The 21880-nt window shown below is 40.6% G+C and overlaps 1 protein-coding gene across 2 annotated transcripts in view; it reads right to left on the reverse strand.

The window, feature by feature from the left end:
- Nucleotides 1–21880, reverse strand: part of RPN2 (ribophorin II) — a 55644-nt gene that overhangs the window by 19927 nt on the left and 13837 nt on the right. For both annotated transcript variants that reach the window (XM_059133281.1, XM_059133280.1), the window contains exons 3-9: nucleotides 19482–19577; nucleotides 18762–18937; nucleotides 14102–14177; nucleotides 13052–13186; nucleotides 10844–11020; nucleotides 9406–9524; nucleotides 7533–7638 (exon numbers count right to left, since the gene is read on the reverse strand). In XM_059133281.1, the coding sequence (XP_058989264.1) occupies nucleotides 7533–7638; nucleotides 9406–9524; nucleotides 10844–11020; nucleotides 13052–13186; nucleotides 14102–14177; nucleotides 18762–18937; nucleotides 19482–19577 (885 nt within the window). The remainder of the gene's footprint in view (nucleotides 1–7532; nucleotides 7639–9405; nucleotides 9525–10843; nucleotides 11021–13051; nucleotides 13187–14101; nucleotides 14178–18761; nucleotides 18938–19481; nucleotides 19578–21880) is intronic.

The raw sequence follows: 21880 nt of genomic DNA on the forward strand, positions 1-21880 counted from the left end.
TATAAACATTTTGTATTAAAAAGCAACAACCCATACATATGATTTTAAAAATAATACTCTTCGTGGGGCGCCTGGGTGGCTCAGTGGGTTAAAGCCTCTGCCTTCGGCTCGGGTCATGATCCCAGGGTCCTGGGATCGAGCCCCGCGTTGGGCTCTCTGCTTAGCGGGGAGCCTGCTTCTTCCTCTCTCTCTCTCTCTCTCTGCCTACTTGTGATCTCTGTCTGTCAAATAAACAAGTAAAATCTTTAAAAAAATGGGCGCCTGGGTGGCTCAGTGGGTTAAGCCACTGCCTTCGGCTCGGGTCATGATCTCAGGGTCCTGGGATCGAGTCCCACATCGGGCTCTCTGCTCAGCAGGGAGCCTGCTTCCCTCTCTCTCTCTGCCTGCCTCTCTGCCTACTTGTGTTCTCTCTCTGTCTAATAAATAAATAAAATCTTAAAAAAATAATAATAATACTCTTTCTTTCTTTCTGTAGATGGGTATATGGAGACAGATGTTAAAAGATTTGGGTAAGGCTCCGAATGTATCCTCATTATAACGACAGAAAAGCCATCAACTTTCCGGGTTTTTACTTAGAGTCCTGACTGTATTTCAATAAGAACATGGTCGCTAAGGTCTGCTAATCAACATTCAACTGTGTGTTTGTTCTAAAGCACTCCCAGACAATACAGACACACAGATGACAAAAGGGCAAATCACAGTGAACTCAAGTCATCTTGGCTTTGCTCTCAGCCCTAATTCTAAAAGGCTCCCTAAGTTAAAGGATTTTTTGTTGCAGAGAAACAACGTAGGGCTGTTCTTGAATAAGGAACAGTTTAAAACAAGTCCTTCTGCTCCTAAGATCTTACTACAAATGGGTCTCTGGAAACACTGAAAAGAAAAGCGTTTTTATGCTACTCTTTCAAAGCAAACTGAGAAATAAAAATTATAACTTTTTCCAAAGATGTGTTATAAAGAATTCAGAGTAGGATCCTGCTGGGTTAACTGCTTCTTCCTTCACACTAACACTTCAGGATTAGTTTTTACAATAGGAAAAGGACGTGTTTAGCCACTTTAAATGCAGCTAAGCCTGCTTCACACTGAATCATACTAGTGCTTTCTTTCCTGATTCTGCATTCCACATACACCTCAAAAAATGTTTTAACACCAGGAAATGCAGTCTTTCTGCTGAGAGTAATAACCCCCCAGTTTAGCTCATTACTGTCAAAAATGATGGTGCATTAGGGGCAATTAATGTTAATGACAGCTTCGAAAACCCATGTTTCCCCTGACAGCAAGTCCAATGTCAATGAATGCTATTACAGGCCTTCCACACCAAACCACCGTTAATGTACTCTGACCAATGTCAAGCATCTCTCAGGAGAGTAAACAGGACTGGCTGACCTGCTCTGAGGCTCTAAGTGTGATTATTACTGAAATTACAAAGTAACACTGCAGATGTGACAGAGGTCAGAACACACACACACACATAAAGCTATAACATAATGAAGAAGGAGAGATTTTGTAATGCTTACTTTATCACTTGGAAGGAAAGGGACAGCAATGGCCTCAGTTGGGGCTTATCATTGCACGAATAATAGTTATTAGCCTTTTTGCTATTTTGCACTTAGATAATATTTCTAACAATCACAGAAACACTTGGACAAACAACAGATCTGAAGTTACAAAAAGGCAAGCTGTTACAGTAACCAAGACAGCACAGTATTGGTATAAGGATAAAAATACAGGTTAATGGACTACAACTTCAGGGTGCCTGGGTGGCTCAGTGGGTTAAGCCTCTGCCTTCAGCTCAGGTCATGATCTCAGGGTCCTGGGATCAAGTCCTGCATCGGGCTCTCTGCTCAGCAGAGGCCCTGCTTCCCCGATCTCTCTGCCTGCCTCTCTGCCTACTTGTGATTTCTGGCTATCAAATAAATAAATAAAATCTTTAAAAAATTTTTTTAAAAATGGACTACAACTGCAAGCCTAGAAATTAACCCTTGCCTTTATGGTCGACTGATTTTTGATGCCAAGACAATTCAATAGGGAAAGAATGATCTTCAACAGAAGGTGATAGGATTTCCACATACATAAGAAAGAAGTTAGAGCTCCCCCTTACACCACATACAAAAAACTCAAAATCAATTAGGAACCTAATATGAGAGCTAAAGCTATAAGAGGAGTAAATCTTCATAACCTTGGATTAGGCATTGGTTCCTTAGATGTGGCACTTAAACCAGAAGCAATGAAAGAGAAGTAAAGAAACTGAACCTTGTCAAAATTAAAACAAATCATGTATCTGATAAGAGACCTGTATCCAGAATATATTAGCTCAATAACATAAAAAGACAAACAACATAATACAAAGAGAAAAGAAGAAGTATACAGATTGGAAAGGAAGAAATAAAAATAAAAAAAAATTTAATGGGCAAAGGATATACAAAGATATACAAATGACCAATAAGCATATGAAAAGATGTTCAGTATCATTAGCTATCAGGGAAATCCAAATCAAAATTTCAAATGAGAAACCACTTCCTACCCATGTATGATGGCCAGAATGAAAAGAAAACTAGTAAGTGTTGGTTAGGATGTAGAGAAACTGGAGCTCTTATATATTACTAGTAGAAATGTAAAATGGTGCAAGTTCTTTGCAAAACGGTTTGTCAGTTTCCTGAAAAGTTAAACACAGAGTTTATCATATAACCCACCATTCCACTGCTCGGCACACATCTCATAAAACCAAAAACAGAAGTCCTAATAAAAATGTGTACGTGAATGTTCACAGCAGCATTATGTATAATCGCCAAAAAAAATGGAAAAACTCCAAATGTCCATCAACTGATGAACTGATAAAATGCTATACCTACACGCTAGACTATTACTTGGCCATAAAAGGAATAAAGTACTCATACAGGCTACAACATGAATTAACACGAAAAGTATCATGCTAATGAAAAAGGCCAGACACAAAATGCCGCATATTATATGATACCATTTATATGAAATGTCCCAAATAGGCAAATCATAGAGACAAAAAGTAGATTAGTAATTGTCAGTACTGGAAAGAGGCTATATTGTTATAGAATAAGGAATGTCTACTGCAGACATGGGGTTGTTTTCTGGGTGATAAATGTGTTACGGAATTTGATAGTGGTGATGGTTGCAAAACTCTGCAAATTTTCTAAAAAACCCACTGGGGCCCCAGGTGGCTCAATTGGTTAAGTGGCCGACTCTTGGTTTTAGCTCGGGTCACGATCTCAGGGTGGTGGGTTTGAGACCCGTGTCAGGCTTGGCGTTTAGCACGGAGTCTCCTTGAGATTCTCTCTCCCATAACCTCTGCCCCTTAGCCTGTATCACATGCGTGCTCTCTCTCCCTCTCTCTAAAATAAACAAATAAATCTTTAAAGAAAATATATACTAAAATATATACTGAATTATATATACTTTAATGGGTATATGAATTATATTTTCAATAAAGCTGTTATTTGAAAAAAAAACAAACCCAAGATATTTTATCTAGGATATAAAGCTCACCCTTCAAAGATGAATTACCATAGTTCTAACAGCCCAGGAATGTAGGTAAACGTCTTTATACCACTCCATCCTTTTCTTCTAAAATGGTCTGAGATGGAGACTAAACACTGAAAAAATAAGGTTTGGTCTCCACTTACAGGGCGTTCCCAGTCCAATGAAAAAGCAACACACATATAAGCAAGCAATGGTAATACAATTCAATAAGAACAGTTACTGACAGGATATAAAATACTATAGCAACAAAAGTAAACTTGAAGTATGTTGAAACCCTAAATATAAATAGGGGGAAAAAACCCTTAAAAACCATTAGAAGAAAATATTGGAGATTATCTTTATCGCCTTGGAGTAGGTAGCATAGGACTTTTTAAAAACACAAGACACACAACCTAGGCAAAACATTTTTAAATTAGGCTTCATTGAAAATAACTTTTGTGCATCAAAAGATGCCATAAACCAACACTGAGGGAAGATATCTGATGCTTTTAACTAAGAGTCAGTTTCCAGAACACCAATAGCCTCCAAAATTTAGTAACAAAAAGACTAACAAACCCAAAGAAAAACAGACAAACGCAGACAACAGTTCACAGAAAAGGAAAACTAAAAGGCCAATAAACACAAGGAAAAAAATGTTCAATCTCATTAGTAACCAAGGAAAAACATTAAAACTAGACATCATTATGGAGTGCCCAGCTGGCTCAGTTGGTGAAACGTGGGATTCTTGATCTCAGGTCATGAGTTCTAAGCCCTGCATTAGGGTCAGCCATTACTAAAAAATAAGACTTAAAAAGAAAAAATAGACACCACTTCATATCCATCAATTTATCAAAAATTCGTAATACCAAACAGTGGTAAGAATATGAAGAGAAGAGCAATTTGGCAATACCTGATAAAGCTAGGGGCACCTGGGTAGCTCAGCCGTTAAGTGTCTGCCTTCTGCTCAGGTCAGGATCACAAAGTCCTGAGATCAATCCCTGCTCCTCCCTCTCCAACTCCCCCTTGTATGCCTCTCTCGCTCGCTCGCTCTGTATCAAATAAATAAATAAAAATCCTTTTTTTTGTATGCCTCTCTCGCTCGCTCGCTCTGTATCAAATAAATAAATAAAAATCCTTTTTTTTTTTTTTAAGATTTTATTTATTTATTTGACAGCCAGAAATCACAAGTAATGCCCCACTTTTGAAAAGGTCAAACTTTTCAGCTACCTGGTCCTTTCAAGTGTCATTGGAGCCAACTTGAGGAGCTTTCTAAAGGGCAAATCTGAGATAATGTGAGCAAAAAAAAAAAATGATGATAGTAAAGGATCATAACCTATAGAGTAAAATAAACTTCCATGAGCCCAAAATGTTATAAATAATTGAATAAATAAATAAATGAAGACAGGGTTGGGAGAGAGATAGCTTTTCCTTACAGCGGAATTCTAATTAATAAATGCAGAAAGAATGAAACAGAAAATCACCTTTTGGGAGTCAACCTATTAATAACAGTTGCAGGCAAGATCATCAGGATATTTGCAGACTCAATTACAAAGCAGAAAACAGCAACTTTATAGAGAGAAACCTAGCAGGCACCACCTTAATCAAGTGATCAAGGTTAACATTTACACCAGCAATGAGACATATCAACATCATGTACTTCCTAGGAAGAGGCACTGAGAGGGACAAAGCATCACTTTTGGAGTTTTCTTGCAAAAAAACAGGTAGCCTAAGTTTAATTTTGAGGAAACTCAAAACCCAAAGTAAGGGACATTCTACAAGCTAAACAGAGAGTACTTCTAAAGTATCAAGGTCATGAAAGAAACTATAACTTAGAGGCGGCGAAAGGGACTTATGACCCTAAATTGAATCCCAGATTAGAACAGGGACACTGGTAGGATAACTAGTGAAATTTGAATTAAAGTCTATAGATTAGTTAGTAGCATGAGTCATGTTAATTTCCTGGGTCTGATAATTATATAACAGTTATATAAGACATTAATATTTGGGTAAGCTGGGTAAAGGGCATTCTTGATACTACTTTACTTGGTTAAGTCCATTCCCACAAAACCACAGATAAATGAGGTATAGTTTTCCATCCTTAAAACCTAAAAACTCAGGTCGCCTCATGGCTCAGTTGGTTAAGCCTCTGCCTTCGGCTCAGGTCATGGTCTCCGGATCCTGGGACTGAGCCCCACGTCAGGCTCTCTGCTCAGTAGGAAGTCTGCTCCCTCTGTATGCTCACTCTTTCTTTCTTGCTCTCAAAAATAAATAAATGAAAAACCTTTTTTGAAAAAAGTTTAAAAACATGTTTAAAAAAATAACGAAAAACTTCCTTACTTCACACAGAAATTCTTCATACCCTTTTTGCAACTTAAGACCAAAATTATTTCAAAATGAAAAAGTTTTATTAAAGAGAGAAAAACAAGGCGTGACTGGCTGACTCAGTTGCTGGAGCATGTGACTTTGATTGTAGGGTCATGAGTTTGAGCCCCATGTTGGGCACAGGATTTACTTAAAAAAATAAAGACTAAAAGAAACTTTTAAAAAAGAAAAACAAAAGTGAGTGGTAAATGACACCTGAATAGTTAAGAAAAAAGAGTTCTCCCAAAGAGTGTGTATTTAACTATTCAGGAGAGGCACAGGACCACTCCAAGTTTCCCTCACCCAACAGAATGCACAAGAATTAAGTAGATACAGCAAAGACACAGCAAAAGCACTGAGAAAGTACAGCTGAAGGGAGTGATGCCCTGACAAAGGCCAGAGCTGGAGCTGCACACAGCCCTGCAGCCTCCAGGCAGGCTGCCTATTCCCCAGAACTTGCTAACCAAACTCATACTGCACAGGGAACCCACCCAAGCACAGGCTGGATGACCTTGGACAAGTTACTCCACCCTTATGAGCCTCTTCTGTGCAGTGAAGATGGCTTCATCTGTGTCTTAGGGTTGTAGTAAGACAAAAATAATGTAAGCAAAAGCACACAGAACTAGGCTTCTCATGTCATAGGCCTTCAATAAAGGGTTCACACTGATGGTTCTAATTAAGAATAAGAAATGGTTGGGGTCCCTGGGTGGCTCACTGGGTTAAGCCTCTGCCTTCGGCTCAGGTCATGGTTTCAGGGTCCCGGGATCGAGCCCCACATTGGGCTCTCTGCTCTGCAGGGAGCCTGCTTCCCCTCTCTCTCTGCCTGCCTCTCTGCCTACTTATGGTCTCTCTCTCTTTGTCAAATAAATAGAGGAAAAAAAAAAAAGAAATTGTTAAATCATATCCCATAGTTTAAGAAAGTAGAAAAACATGTAATTCATCTTAAATAAACTTCTACGGAAAAGGTTAAAATGAAAGCCACAGTGCCTGAAGGGGTATACTCCAATTAGCTAGGAAAACCACTAATGTGAAATTCCTCACTCCCCAAGCATCTGACAAATGAGGCGTAGTTTTCCATCCTTAGAACCACTTTGGATCTTTGGATCTTTAACACAACTAGCGTTAGCTAAATATGTGAAACACAATTCATTATGAAACTTACTGATTTCAGGCAACCCTCTAGCGTCCCCTCCCTCCTCAGCTTTGTACTATCACTTTGGTATCACTCAATAAACTTGTGCTGACCACCCAAAAAAAAAAAAAAGAAAGAAAGAAACTCACTGATTTTCTTTTGTATTCACCTAGAGAGCCTCATTACAGTATGTCCCTGGGTGCTTTTCATCACCTAATTAGCATCAGGCACTTTTCTAAATCTATCAAGACCTACCACACAAAACATCATAACAAAAATACTTATGTCTCAGTGAAATTATAGGTGATTTTTCTTTTTTCTACCTCCTAAATTTTATGTGAGATACTAAATCATACCAGAAAATAAATAATTTACAAATAAAACTCACTATGATCAAGTTCTTGGCGAAGCGTAGTTTAAACTTACCCTTCTCTTAACATGTTCACATTAACTTGGCTGTAAAATGTAGTCAATATACCAGACGATTAATCCTGTGTGCCTACTTGGTCATTTCCTTGGATTTAATGGGGATGACAAGAAAAGCACTTACCTCGACACTATTTGCAATATAACGGTTGTCACCTTCAACTTTGACAGAGAAGTCATAATAACCACTGGAAAATTTGACATTCACGAAGTTTAGTTCAAAAACATCCCTGTTAAGAATGACAGCGGGGTTAGCAAGCACTCACATAGCAAAGTCATGAATGTAACAAAGGGGCCGCGCGTGGCCCTCCTTGAGACAAGCCAGGGTTATGCCACGTCTTCTCCTTCCCACCCAGCTGGGCCACCTCCTGCTCAAGCACAGATTACGGTGTGGGCAAAACTTCAGAGAGATCTAAAATGACCTCCTCCTTCTAGTCTCTGAAGTCTTCTCTCCCTTGTTTCCTCCTCTCCACTCCTAAAACCCCACCCCCTCGGGTAGGCTTCCACAATTAAATGCAAAACAGTCTACAGGATGATCCCTATTATGTTTAAAAAAGAGACAGCGAGAGAGTAGAAATGTTCAAAAAGGTTGGTGCAGAGCAGTATAATTGCAGGCAATTTTTTATATCACTTCTACTTCTCTGTGTTTTGTGAATTTCCTAAAAATGACATGTCTTACTTTTATGAAAATATCAGTAACTTTTATTTTAAAGGGGGGGAAAAGGTAGAGAATTAACTTCAACTACATAGCAAAATCCCAAATGTCTTTTACCATCATTCCTAAAAATGATTTTGCTTTTTAATTTGACATATTTTCTGTTTATCCTTATCATTGTCTAAGAAATGAATATTCTTGGGGCACCAGTCAATAAAGCATGCAACAATTCTTTTTTTCTTTTTTTAGCATGTGACTCTTGACCCTGTGGGGTTCAAGCCCCATATTGCACCTAAAGCTTACTTAAAATAAAAAATAAATAAAAGAAATGGATAGTCTCTCTAACACTCAGAGTTCCCAGTCTTAGCTTACCAACACTTAACAAGATCTCATATAAAAATTGATCCTTAATTCTTTTAAAATTTCCTTAACAATATGCAACCATTAAAAATAAGACTAAAGCGGCACCTTGGTGGCTCTGTCGGATAAAGGTCTGCCTTTGACTCAGGTCAGGTCATGATCCTGGGATCCTAGGATCCCGGGATCAGGCCTTGTCATTGGGCTCCCTCTCTGTACTCACTGCCTGCGGCACATGCCCCTCCCCTGCCACGCACCCCCTCCTCCACCCTGTTCCCACCCATTCTGATCTCTCTCTCAAATAAATAAACAAAAAATATTTTTTAAAAAATAAGACTGAAGAAGATTTAATCCAATGGGGGAAATAATCATGAGACACTGTTATAGACAAAGCATAATCCTAATTCAATTAAAAATATATTTATTTGCATAGAAAAAGGACTGACAAAAAAAAGACAAAATGTGAACAGGAGTTATCTCTAGGTGGTAGAACTATTAGTGATTTATATTTTATTTGGGGGCTTTTCTGTATTTCTCCTACAATAAATATGTATTACTCATATATCAAGAAAAAATAGCATCAAATTTAAAACTTGCTACTTACATCACAATGACAAGACAGAGACAACTAGAAATAGATACGGAAGGAAACATCAAAACTAAAACAAAATTCTTTTAGCTTTGTTTTTTTTTGTTGTTGTTGTTTGTTTTTTAGTGATCTCTACACTCAATTTGCAGCTTAAACTCATAACCCTGAAATTAAGATTCCTATGCTCTAACAATTATGTGAGCCCGGTGCCCCTCTTCTAGCTTTAAAAAATCCTTTTCTTAAATAACTATATATTAGGAAGTCAAATTTACCTAAGCAAAGTTTAGGTGAATTTGATTTGGGGATATTTCATAATATCCATTATTAATTTGTGTTATATTGGCTGCAGGCAAAACAAGTCTATTGGTACCCTTCAAAAATAAGTTCAAGACTTACCCGACAGGGGTAAAAGATGTCTTCTGGAGGACAGTGGCTCTGGAAGCAACAGATTTAGCATGTTCTAGTTTAACAGTGGCCTGAGTCAGAGGCTGAGACAAAACATTGGTGACCTGCAACTAGAAATAAATTTTAAAATTATCTGTAGCAACAAAGGCCAAAGGAGTACAAAATTTTGTTTCTGGGGAGATTTATCCACAGGGAGCCAGCTCTGCAGGGGAAGAGACTCTATTTCAAGACATCTTCACTGACTCTGGTCTACGATCTATCAGAAATCAACACAAAATACAAGGAGATTGGTAATGGGACAGATTATAGAATGTTAGAGGTGGGGGGGATCTTAAAGATGATCTCATCCAACACTCATTCTTCAGATGGGGATGGGCACTTTACACACAACCTCCTTTATCAATCATCTGAGATAGACGGCATAATCTCTACTTTACAGATGAAGAAACTGAGGCCACAAGGCCAGTTCAGTTGGTCTAGGACTCAAACCACAGCCCATCTAGCTACAAAGGCAGTACTTCTACTTTGCTCTCCTAGCTGCCCCCTCCTGACTTACGGTGAACTATGTTAATCAGATGATTTCTCACCCCAGCCTTTGCTGAGGGGGTGTGAGCACAGGCAGGGGAGAGGCAATTTTGAAAGAGAAGGCACTTCCTCAGGAAAATATTTAAAGAGGCCACCAAAGTAGAACTGATGGAACTGTCCTGCATGGAACCCCAATGTCTACCATAAATAGAATGCTAAGTTCTTATGAAGATTTCCAAACATCAAAATATGCCTCATTTGAGATGAAAACTCCAAGCTTACTCAAGATCTGTGCATTTCCTCTGTTCAGAGAGTCACCATAAAAAAGCAGTCTCTGCTTCCTGCTGAGCAAGAAGGAGGGACATGCTATGAAGAGGCAGAAAGACAAACTGAAAACAGGAGGAAGAGACCTGGTGTTAACAACTGTAAGCACCAGAATTACAGGGGAATTTAGAAAAAGTAGTCTTTAAAAAATGTATTTAGAAATGTATTATTTAAATAATGTATTATCTAAATAATGTATTTAGAAATAATGTATTTAGAAAGTTCTGGTACTGGAAAATGCCTTTTAGAAGTAAGACTCTTCTATACATTTAGAGTTACGACCCCAGAAATACAATTTTCTTGCATTTAATTTCTCAAAAGACTGGCGATAAAAAAATCTTCCAGGGGAAAAAAAAAAACCTTTTCTGGATTTTTTTGAAGAGTTCTGTGTCTAGTTCATCCACGGGTCATATCCCCAATTCTAGGCTAAGGGAAATGAGCCTTGCTCTACTTTTAATGGGTATGTCCTTGGTTGGGGCAGGAAGGTGGTTACAATTAGATCTCCACCAGTCCTTAGATTTCTGAGAGCCTTCCACTGGAAAAAGGTCAGGGCCACACAGCTTGGACACAGAAGTCATACCCGAAGGATAGCCTGCTCGTAAGTGTCGGAAGGAGAGCCCTCGGGCACAACTACAACTGGCACGTGATAGCGGTTCTGAGAGAGCGCAGAGGCAGCAGAGGCCACGCTGAATGCTTCTGAGAGTGACTCAAAGTTCTTCTTGCTGAAGATGGCATTCATGAGTTGGATGACCTGATCCTGAAAGAAAAGGCGAAATGCAACTTGAGATCGTCCTCTGGCAGGAAGGTGGTCATCCTGACCAAAACCCTGAAAAGATTGATATTATCGATGTTTTCCAAATGAGGAAAATGAGGTTTTTAAAAAGTTAAGTAACTCCTACAAGTTATAACAGGAAAAGAAAAAGCAGAAAAAAAAAAAAAAACAGAAAAAAAAAAAAAAAAAAACCAAGACCAACATTCACATGTAAGTCTGTCTCCTCCCAGAAGAAAATATATTCTTCCCTAATTCCTTTCACCCTCCCACCTAACCTAACTTCCTTCCCGACTCCCCTCTGAGCAGTACACTGGAGTTAAGTTTGAATTCACAAGACCAAACCTTATAGCCAAAATGTACATTAGAAAGAAACTAAAATAACTTTCCATTAAGAACTAATGGGCTGTTTAGAGAAGAAACTAAAAGCAGTTTTTTAAAAAAGTGGAAGCTAAAAGGCATTATTAAAATTCTGGAGGTTGTTTGCTTAAGAGGAAACATTTTCCACTTCAATCAGTTTTGTTTTTTAAAACCTCCAATCTAACAAAAGAGCTCCCTTGTTCCCGACAGTGTTATTCACAGTCGACATGAAATAATTTTCTTTAATTGTACCAATTACATTTTTCCATCACTAGGCTATTGACATGTTAAAAATGGGTGACTATTCACCCGAATGGTTATGTCAAAAGCAATGACAGCAAAATTACTCCATCCAAATACCTGGTTAGCAGAAGCTTGGGAATAAAGCAAGAAAAAGTTTAAGTTGTGTATGTAGAATATCACCAACTCATCTACCATGTTGTATATAAGAGTTCCTACATGATTTGTACCGTAAGACCCACATTCCTGTACTCTACCCATCACAGAAAATAAGAGAGTATTGCATCTCCAGATATTCTATACTCAGGATGAACCAAAGACAACAGAAGAAAGCTAATACATGAATAAATTATTAGGTCACATCCTCCAGAGAAAATAGAAAATCAATTCAAATTACCCAAGACAGATCATTAATTACTATTTACTTGAAGAAACTCAGCACAAAACTCAAAATGCATGAAAGAAATTGAAGTTCTAACTTGGAACCCGAATCTCTCCTCCTAAAATTAAAACAGCAGCAGCTTGTCTTTTAAATCCTTTAGCTCGAGGGTTGGTGGCCTGCTCACAAACAAGGGGTACAAAGAGGGTCCGGCTCAAAAAGACTTCCCACACACATTCCAACCAAAGGTTCTTTCAGGTTAATGAGCTCCTCTTGGGGAGGGGGGACCCACAAAGAAAAGAAAAAAGAATTAAGTCTTGGTAGATGTCTGGTAGACACACATGCCTCTCAGATAACTATATCAATCAGCAAAGATTAATTAAGATTTAGCCATTGCCAAAGATGAGGTGGAAGGGAGAACAGGGCACTTCTCAAGGAGGAGGGTTTGCCTGGGCCACCGACGTGGAAATCACTCAAGAAACAAGCAGTAAGGAGTACCAGAAGACAGAGAGGTGAAACTAGTGTAATCATGTGGCCTTCTTGTCACCACCTCATGACATACCCTCCCCAATTTAAAGCAAATGTAACAAGGCTGGAGATCTACCACCCATCATGTGGGAAAGAGAGAGCCCGCAGCATGGGGAGACCTGGTTTGGGGGCATCGCTACTACCTATTATCTGTGTGTCCCCACATGTGTCACGCTGTCATTCTACAGAGGGACCAAGTCTGACTGAGCATATTACTCAGATTTCCTATGGCGATCAAATGAGCCACACATAAAAATGCTTTCTAAACTATAAAGTGTTATAAGACAAAAACAATAAAATAAGTTAAGTGTGACACCATTTACATGTCTATTCCACAGATAACCAGTTTCTTGAGGATAGGCATTACATCTGTTTCTCATTTTCAATGCCTAACCCAAGACACCATGTGACTACACACCAAGCCCAACTCAACATTCCCTCTGAAAAAAACTGTTCTTAGCAGATGAAGTCAACAACCCCTTTGGGTTTCATGCCCGAGAATGGTCAGGTACCTCCTTAATGGATGGCTCCGTGCCCACGTGGTCCATGAGCTTGTAGGTGGCAGCCACAAATAAGGCTGTGGTTTCCAGTCCTTCTTCAAACTGGAGATACACACCTCCCAGTTCATCAAGGCGAGCAACAAGATCCTGTCACAACAAAATGGAAGCAGGCTGGAAGTCAAGTGATCACCCAAGGAGATATGCAAACCACAGTCACCCCGTTCAGGCAGTTTTGAGAAATTTCACTCTAAATCTCTAAATCTGGAGAAACACATTAAATCTGGAGTACTCTGTCAAACAAGATGCTGAAGTAGAGAATAAAGTGTACTACACAGGCACCTGGAGAGACAGTGTCCTCCGCAGCCCTGGGAGCGCCCCCTTCCCTGACCCCTGGTACTCAAGCCCAAGCCCCTGAGTCAGGGCACTGAGTACCCCAGGCTGCAGGGTTCCCAAGAAGCATCAGGACACAGGTGGATTCCACAGCCATCTGTCTGGATACAATCTACATAGCAGAGTACTGCTCTTTCTCATTCAGTGCTCTAAAGGATGGACAGAGACATGCTCCTCTCCTGGGCAACAAGATAAGGCAGCAAACATGCCTGTGGGGCACCCAGTGAGGACACCGGGTGGACTGCCTGTCATCACGGACTATGTCGTCCACAAGAGGGAATCAGGTACTTTAGAACCTCACTTGTTCTTACAACACCATATAAGGAATCGTGGCTCAGACATGAAATAATTTGTCCGAGATTACAAAGAACTAAGTAGCAGAAAAAAATGCCTAAATTTCAGGTTTGTTAGGCTCTAAAATCTGTGGACTATGAACCCGTACTGACAAAGGGCTGGCAAAGTAAACTGTTACCTAATGGACGGTGTAACTATCCTACCCTAGTGAATATCCCCCAGGACATATTGCTCTCATACAAAGAATGGAAGTGTGGCATGGGTGTGAAAAGAAACATTACTGGCCAAAATAAGCCATGCATGTCTATCTGCAAGACTCTTTTAAAAGGTTTCAAAGACAGGAGTTGGGAAATTCATTTGGCGAAATAAAATTCACACCTCAATCTCCTCCACGATGCTCCTCAAGTCAGCATGCTGGGACAGGTGGGATGCCGTCTGCAGAGCCTGGACTGTTCTGGAAGATAAAAGTGAATGTCAAGTCTTACCTCCATTCACCTGCTCACTCCTGCTCGAAATGTGATGCTTTCAGGAATATCCCTCTCCTGTTCTTAAGAAGTATAAGACTGTCTCAGCTGTTAAGGAGCTTAATTACAATCCAGTTGGGAAAGGCTGCTACATTACAAAGATCCTAACAGCAGGAAAAGGCAATCCAGGCAACATGACCTGAAGTAAGTACTGTGGGCACTTAGTAAATGTGGGCACTTAGAGAAGAGACAGAGAGCAAGTTCACCCTTTCTGGAAATCCATTTTGTTCCTAGTGGCTTCGCATACCAAACACTGAATAAGACCCGCTTAGGTTTAGAAGAGTTCGGCTCCTTCGGGAGAACAGAATCCAAGCGGATCGAGGGTATCTGGCAGCTCCGAGTTGCACAAAGCACTGTGCTAGGCAGAACTTAGCTGCCTGGAAACTTTCCACTTTTCTCACTCTATGATCAAAGAAATATTATGGAATCCACATTTGCAGACTGTTGGGTAGAATTTGGAGCAACTTTTCTGAATCCAGATCCACGTGCTATGAACAGGAAACTGTCACTAGACACGTGCTGACTGCTCCAATACTCATTCCATCCTCGCCCTGCTGGGAGACCTGAAAATCACTCACCCTTCAGGCATTAAATAAGATAAAAGAAATTTGGTTCTGAATCCAGAATTTATTCTCTTTTTCTTTCCCTACCACTTATTCCTGATTATAAAAGCATGTATTTGTCAAAAATAAAATTCCTTTAACACCTACCCTAAAGATAAGCCTTTTCCAACTTATTAACTTAATAATATGATGTGTATGTCTTTCAGTATCAGTACATATAGACATCTGTCACTCTTATGAACCAGTACATAGTACTCTACTGCTTGGATGTACCACAGTTTACTCCTTGACTCTCTTGTGGACACACATTTTTGTTGTACCATGTCATACAGTGCTGCACCAAGCCTCATTCACTGGTCTATTTTTAAATTGAACTGAAATTTACATCAGAAAATTAACCATTTGAGGGGCTCCTGGGTGACTCAGTGGGTTAAAGCCTCTGCCTTCTGCTCAGGTCATGATCCCAGGGTCCTGGGATCGAGCCCCACATTGGGCTCTCTGCTCAGCAGGGAGCCTGCTTCCTCCTCTCTCTCTGCTTGCCTCTCTGACTAATTGTGATCTCTGTCTGTCAAATAAATAAATAAAATCTTTAAAAAGAAAAAAAAAAGAAAATTAACCATTTGAAAAGTGAACAATGCAGTGGTATTTTTTTTTTTTTTTAAAGATTTTATTCATTTATTTGACAGAGAGAGATCACAAGTAGGCAGAGAGGCAGGCAGAGAGAGAGAGGAGGAAGCAGGCTCCCTGCTGAGCAGAGAGCCCGATGCGGGACTCGATCCCAGGACCCTGAGATCATGACCTGAGCCGAAGGCAGTGGCTTAACCCACTGAGCCACCCAGGCACCCTGCAGTGGTATTTAGTATGTATCTATCTCACCACCTCCGTGTAGTTCCAAAATGTTTCTGTTTTCAAAAGAAAACCCTGAAGCCATTGAGCAGCTTCTTCCTAGCTTAATGGGCACAGCTCCTGGAACCCCCAATCTGCATCTGGGTCTATGGATTTACCTACTCTGGACAACTCATATAAATGGGATCATACACTATGTAACCTGCGTCTGGCTCCTTTCCCTTCGCCTCATGTGTTCAAGGCTCACTTTGTTGTGGCATGTAATCAGTACGTCATCCTTTTTATGGCTTGTTCATGTAGCTGCACCCACTGATGAATATATTTCTGTAAGATAAACTTTACAGGTAGAATGTGGTAGGTGCACACACCTAAGATTTTTTTTAATTAGATTCTTCTCTCTTAGTGCAGATAACTTGGAAAATAGAAATGGTGGTTTTCCGGATGGAATGGAGAAAGCAGAGGACCCCCAGTGGTTAAGCAAAAGCTGCTCAACCCCAGAACGATCCCTTATTTCCCAAGAGGTGACAGGGCTTTTCTGTAAAACCACCACTTGTTCATTAAGTCATCATGATGGGGAATGGAGAGAGAATCTGTCTGCTTCCATTGAGATCATAACCATTTAGATTCCCTCTGTGGAAAACTAATCCCACTAAGGTGACAAGCTAGAAAACAGAGCAGTTACAGTTCGTGGGCAGGGAAGCCCCAAACATTCAAAGTCTCCTATGGGAAGCTTGTTGTTAAAATGCACTAGAGAAAATGAAATCTGAACTTCCAAACAAGATAAAAATCCCACATCTGCCCGTGATAAATGCTGAGCCCACAAAAGGCTGCTAAGACAGCCAGGAAAGAACTTTTCAATTAAGATATCGTTTTTCTCTTTAGAACGAGTGAATGTCATGCTGGTAACAACTTCAGAAGTTTTTAAGAATAAAATTAATCCACTTAGCTTTTGAAAAGTTTTGTCACTGGCTTTAATTACTTACTCTCCAGTCGGTAATTTCTTTCCCTCTGGAATACTGTATTCAAACCCTAAGAAAGCTGATCTTATCTTGCTAATATACAGCAGATGCTTTAAAAGAAATTGGGTTATGAGAGACCACAATGGCATCTTTTCAGATGGTTCATTCAAACCTGCAGGTTTTTTTCTCCATTCTAGACAAGTTTCCGAACATTCATATCCTAGAATAAGTCCACTTAAATGCAGAAGGCCCATTTAGAAGTCCTAATTTATATCGGATTTCCTTAAACAGGGCAAGGGCAAGTTGGTAGTAATGTTATACAAGGCATACAAGGCATCCTGCTAGTTTGATCTTCACAATAATCCTAGGAGAAAACTATCACTGTCCCCATTTTACACATGAAAACACTGAGGTGTAGGGCAATTAAACAGCCTGCTCATGGTTGCAGAGGTATTAAGTAGAAGGATTTGGATCTGAACACAGTTCTTTCAATCCCAAGCATGTGCTCTTTCTACCTGCAGGCTTTCTTCAAGAGACTAGAAACATCAAAGTACAGTTTCAGCCTTTACTCACTCTTTGTGGGGTACCTACCAAGCACCAATGTGTGAGTCCCATAAATAAAGAAGTTTACAATCTAATATAGAAATGACTACAGTACAACCAAGGAAGTAACCAGCTTCCTAAGAAAGGGACGTAGGAAAGAAGTGCTTAAGAGGGGGAGGAGCTTTCGTTGTATGCCCACTAAGAACCAGGCACTGCACGAGATTCTTCACATGCATTATCTCATTTAATCCTGTCACTATTCTACGATGTAAGGATTATTGGTCCACCTTTTACAGATGAGGCTCAGGGAGGCTAACTAACCCAAAGTCACACAGCAAGTAAGGAACAGAGTTGCTATTCATATTAACTAATTAACTAGCTAACTAACTCCAAAATGGATATACTCTCTCTGTATTTTTTCCTGTTCTGGGATTTTGAGGATGATGACTTTCTTTTTTGCTTGGAGGGAAATGGAAAAGATTCTGTTGTAGAAGGTGGCATCAGATTGAGGCACTGACAGTGAAATCATGACACGAGACTAGGGATCTCACTGGGGATCCTTGGGGATCTTCCCCAAGAGATTATGAGAGACCAAAATAATGTGACCTAAAACTGAAGGACAGCAGGGTCAAGTACTGGGCAAAATGTATACAAAACATCAGCCTTAGGAAAAGTAGCCCCAAAGTCACTGATGACTGACCATATGAAAATGAATAGGGTATAAATGACACAGAGAATGTAACTGACTAGGAGCCCTGTCCTTAACAAAGCTTCCAGTTTAGAAACATTTTGATCTTACTTAGCCAAAACAATCCCACCCCAATGTGCAAAAAGCTGGGAAACAACTGAACTATTCTGCAACAGGGAATCAGTGTCCCCAAACTCTTGCTAAATAATTAACAAGAGGCCAGACATGCTCCACCCTTTTTGGGGGGTTGCAAATGAAGGGGGGACACAAACAAACAAAAAAATACATAGACCGTTTTAAATGAGGAGTTTCGGTGTTAAAGGAGAAAACTACATATACTGTTACTCTCAAGTTTGGTCAACCTCCTCAAGTCAGTTACAACATTTATGTTTGAAACGAAGAGGAAAATTGCTGAGTTCTTTTCCTATAAGGTGCTTCTCCTTCACCCAAGCCTTTTGCAGAGTAGTAGAGTCTGATTCCTAGAATGCTCCCCGCTCTGAGCACCCATGTCTCCCACCAGATGCTGTCTCACAACTTCAAGGGATCCCGTAAGCCCTCTTCCGGTGCAAAGCCCCCAGTGCCAACAGCTCACCGTGCTCAACAGGACGTACATGGCTCGCTGGCATCACACTCCCTCAGTCATCTCCTAACCCTGGCTGCAGCCTCTCACCTCAAAAGCAATTCTGTCTTTTGAGGGCAGTGAGTTCATGCTCTGCCTCAGTGTTGTGAAGAACACGGTGTCCAGGTGAGCCCATCAGGACAGGGATCTTGCCTGCCTCAGTTCAATACCCGTATCTGCGGTGCTCGGCAGAGCCCATGGCTCATACGAGGTGTCCAGAAAAGACTTGCTGAGCCAGTGGGTGAACAGTCTCCACCACAAATGAAGCCTGAGACGCACTCGACACAACAACTTACGCTAACACGGTCTCCTCCTTGCTGAGGCGAGCGGTAAGGGCGCTGAGTGCTTCTTGGGAAGCCAAGGGAAGGCCAAAGCCGCTGAGGGCGGCCACAGCATGGTAGATTTGGGTAACAGATGAGTCTTCGCTGACAGCTGCCAGGAGCAGATCTTTGGTCTCATTTGAAATAGAGATCTAAGAAAGGATTGGCAAACACAGTTTTAGAACAGGTGCTGGAGTCTGTGGCAAACAACACGGGGAGGGACCGCCCAAGTCACACCACCCGGCGGCGCACGATCTTTCCCGCTCGGCTCCTCAGACGCCAGAATTCAGTGTCTGTAGGAATGCCGCACGACTTTGAAAAGATTCTGGCAAGTCACTGGTCTACTTATATGGGTCCCCTCTGTTCGATAAATTGGATTTCCAGAACTCTGGTATGAGGGGCACTCTTCCTTTACTTTGAACATTTTTAAACATTCAAGGAAGATGGAAAGAAAAATCAAGGTTTCCCAGAAGAGAGGCAAATAGGAGAAAGTTATTTAAAAAGCACAAAAAGTGAAGACATGGGGAAAAAGTAAACTCCATTTTCTTGAGAAAAATAAAATCAAAAGAATGGAACTTCCACCCACACTAATGGATGCTCATTGTTAAAAAAAAAAATTAATCTGACACAACCCTCCCTCTTTAAAAAAACATTTTATGGTTTAAAAGTAAATATAAAAGTAGAAGCTAGACTCACCACGCACCCCGAGAGGGCCTGGCTGGACTGGGCAGCATAGAAAAGGGAATCCACATTGCCTGGATCAAGGTTTGACTTAATGAAGGTGCACGCTTTCTAAATAGGGGTGGAAAGTCAGTGGTAAGTGGTGATATACACAGAGACTGGGAAAGTATACATGCTTTTTGATGACAAAATTCTAAGCAATCTGTGATGGCTTAAAATATGAGCTATGCAAGAGTTCATGTTTTAAGTTGGTATTTTCCATAGGACATTGTATTACACAAAACTGCTGAGTTCATGCCAAAAGCAACAAACCTCAAGTACTTTAGTCCTTCCAAACCCTAGAAAAAAAGGAAAGAAACCACTTCCACTGACCACCTGCTCTGGCCATAATCTGTGCTGGAAGTTTATGATGTTCTTCCTTTTAATGAACACCTAAGAACCCTATGGTAGATATTATCATTCCCATTTAACAGAAAAAGAAACTGAGGCTCGGAGTAGTAAGTTACCTGGTGAAGGTGACAAAGCTAAGTGTCTCCTCTGATTCTAAATGTACTGGGGTCTCCACTAAGATGTCTCCAAAGCTAAGTCAGGTTTAACACATCTAAAATGAGCTTGAAACCTTCCATTTGTTCATATGGGCTTTCCAGCTTATGTATAGGCATCACCATGTACCCAACTACCTGAGGCAGAAACCTAGGAATCATTCTTGACTTTTCCCTTACCCTACAGGCCTAGTGAGCTTACCTCCCTTCTCATTTTTCAAACCTAATCCCCACCCTCTGGCCTCTCTCACTGCCTTATTTCAGGCACTTGTCATCTCTCACCTAGATTGTTACAATCATCTCCTAACTGGTCTCAAATCACATAGTCCATTCTGCATACTGACCGCTCAAGGGTAATCTTTGACAAAATACAAATGCAACCATGTTACTTTGCTGTCAAAACCTTTGGGTAGTTCCTTATTATCCTCAGAACAAGATTCCAAGTTTCTGATACAGCATAAAATGCCCTCACAACTGACATTCATTTTCAGTGCCAGCTTTATCACTACACCACCCACCTCGAATTCCCAAATCTTGCCCTCCTGCCTACTGTGGTGACCCAAAGACACAGGGACAAGGTCCCTGAACTGATGGATCTCAGCTATTCCCACCGCTGGAAGCATGTGTCCGTCGTCCCTACCTCTGCCAAACCAGCTCCTATCCGCATCTCTGCTCATTCAAGTTAGGCCAGGTGCCTTCCCTCCAGAGTGCTCCCCCAAAGCACTTACCATATGGCACTAACTACCTCCCCTTACAACCACTTACCTAAGAGCAAAGACTTTGATGAACCCCAATCACAGCGTCTGCCACAAAGGAGGCACATTATAAAACGGATACTATTCTTACTGTATCAAACTCAAAGACCTATTATTTAATAGTTCTATCACTAAATATTCTGGCTGAGGTAACATAAAATCTACCTATTCATAATTAAATGGCAACGAAATAGTTAAAAGTGGGTGCTTCTGAGTAGGACAGGGTCTAGGGCAAGGTGGGCCATGTATGTAATAGGTTCCTGCTTTCTACTAACTGCTGTGCTGTATTATCTGATGTTTAACTGTGTACATGTGCTACTCTAACCAAAAACCTATTTTTTAATTTTATGAGTAAAATTTAAATAGCAGTCTCAAAACAAATGAGTTTCAACCAAAAGTTTGAAAGAAACCAAAGAGGGACACCTAGATGACTCGGACGGTTAAGTGTATGCCTTCAGCTTGAGTCATGATCCCAGGGTCCTGGGATCAAGTCCCGCATTGGAAGGCTCCCTACTCAGCAAGGAGCCTGTTCTCCCTCTCCCCTCTGCTCCCCATGCTTGTGCTCTCTTTCTCTCTCTCTCTGACAAATAAATAAATAAAATCTTAAAAGAAGAAAGAAAGAAAGGAAAGAAAGATCAAAGAAAGGAATACTTCACACTGCACAAATTAGGGGTTTAAAGAAAACAAGGAATCCCTCAGCAGACCCTGGGTAAGCTTAAGACATGTGCTTTGTCGCCATCTGGTGCTTCAACGATAGAATAACAGCATCTGAGACCCCAAACAGGGATTATGGCCATTGCTACCCCTTTTTGAGGACCTAAAATGTGTCAACGCTGTTCTAAGTGCTTTATGTGCATTCTCATTATGCATTAGGTCCTCCTATTATCTTAAGTTTATAGACAAGAAAACTGAGGCATCAGAGAGCCAGAGTGACTTATCCAAGGTCACTCAGCTCTTAATGGAGGAGCTAGAATTCAAACCCAGGCAGCCTGGCTCCACTGTCTGAGCTGTACAACCTCTGATTTGTGCTGGTAGAAAACCAGTAACATGCCAATTCTAAATCTTCACCCGGGCAAATGAAGGTAAACAGTACAAGCAGTCAGTGGCTTCCAAGCTC

The sequence above is a fragment of the Mustela lutreola genome, chromosome 9 (assembly GCF_030435805.1).
Source record: "Mustela lutreola isolate mMusLut2 chromosome 9, mMusLut2.pri, whole genome shotgun sequence".
Classification (NCBI taxonomy): Eukaryota; Metazoa; Chordata; class Mammalia; order Carnivora; family Mustelidae; genus Mustela; species Mustela lutreola.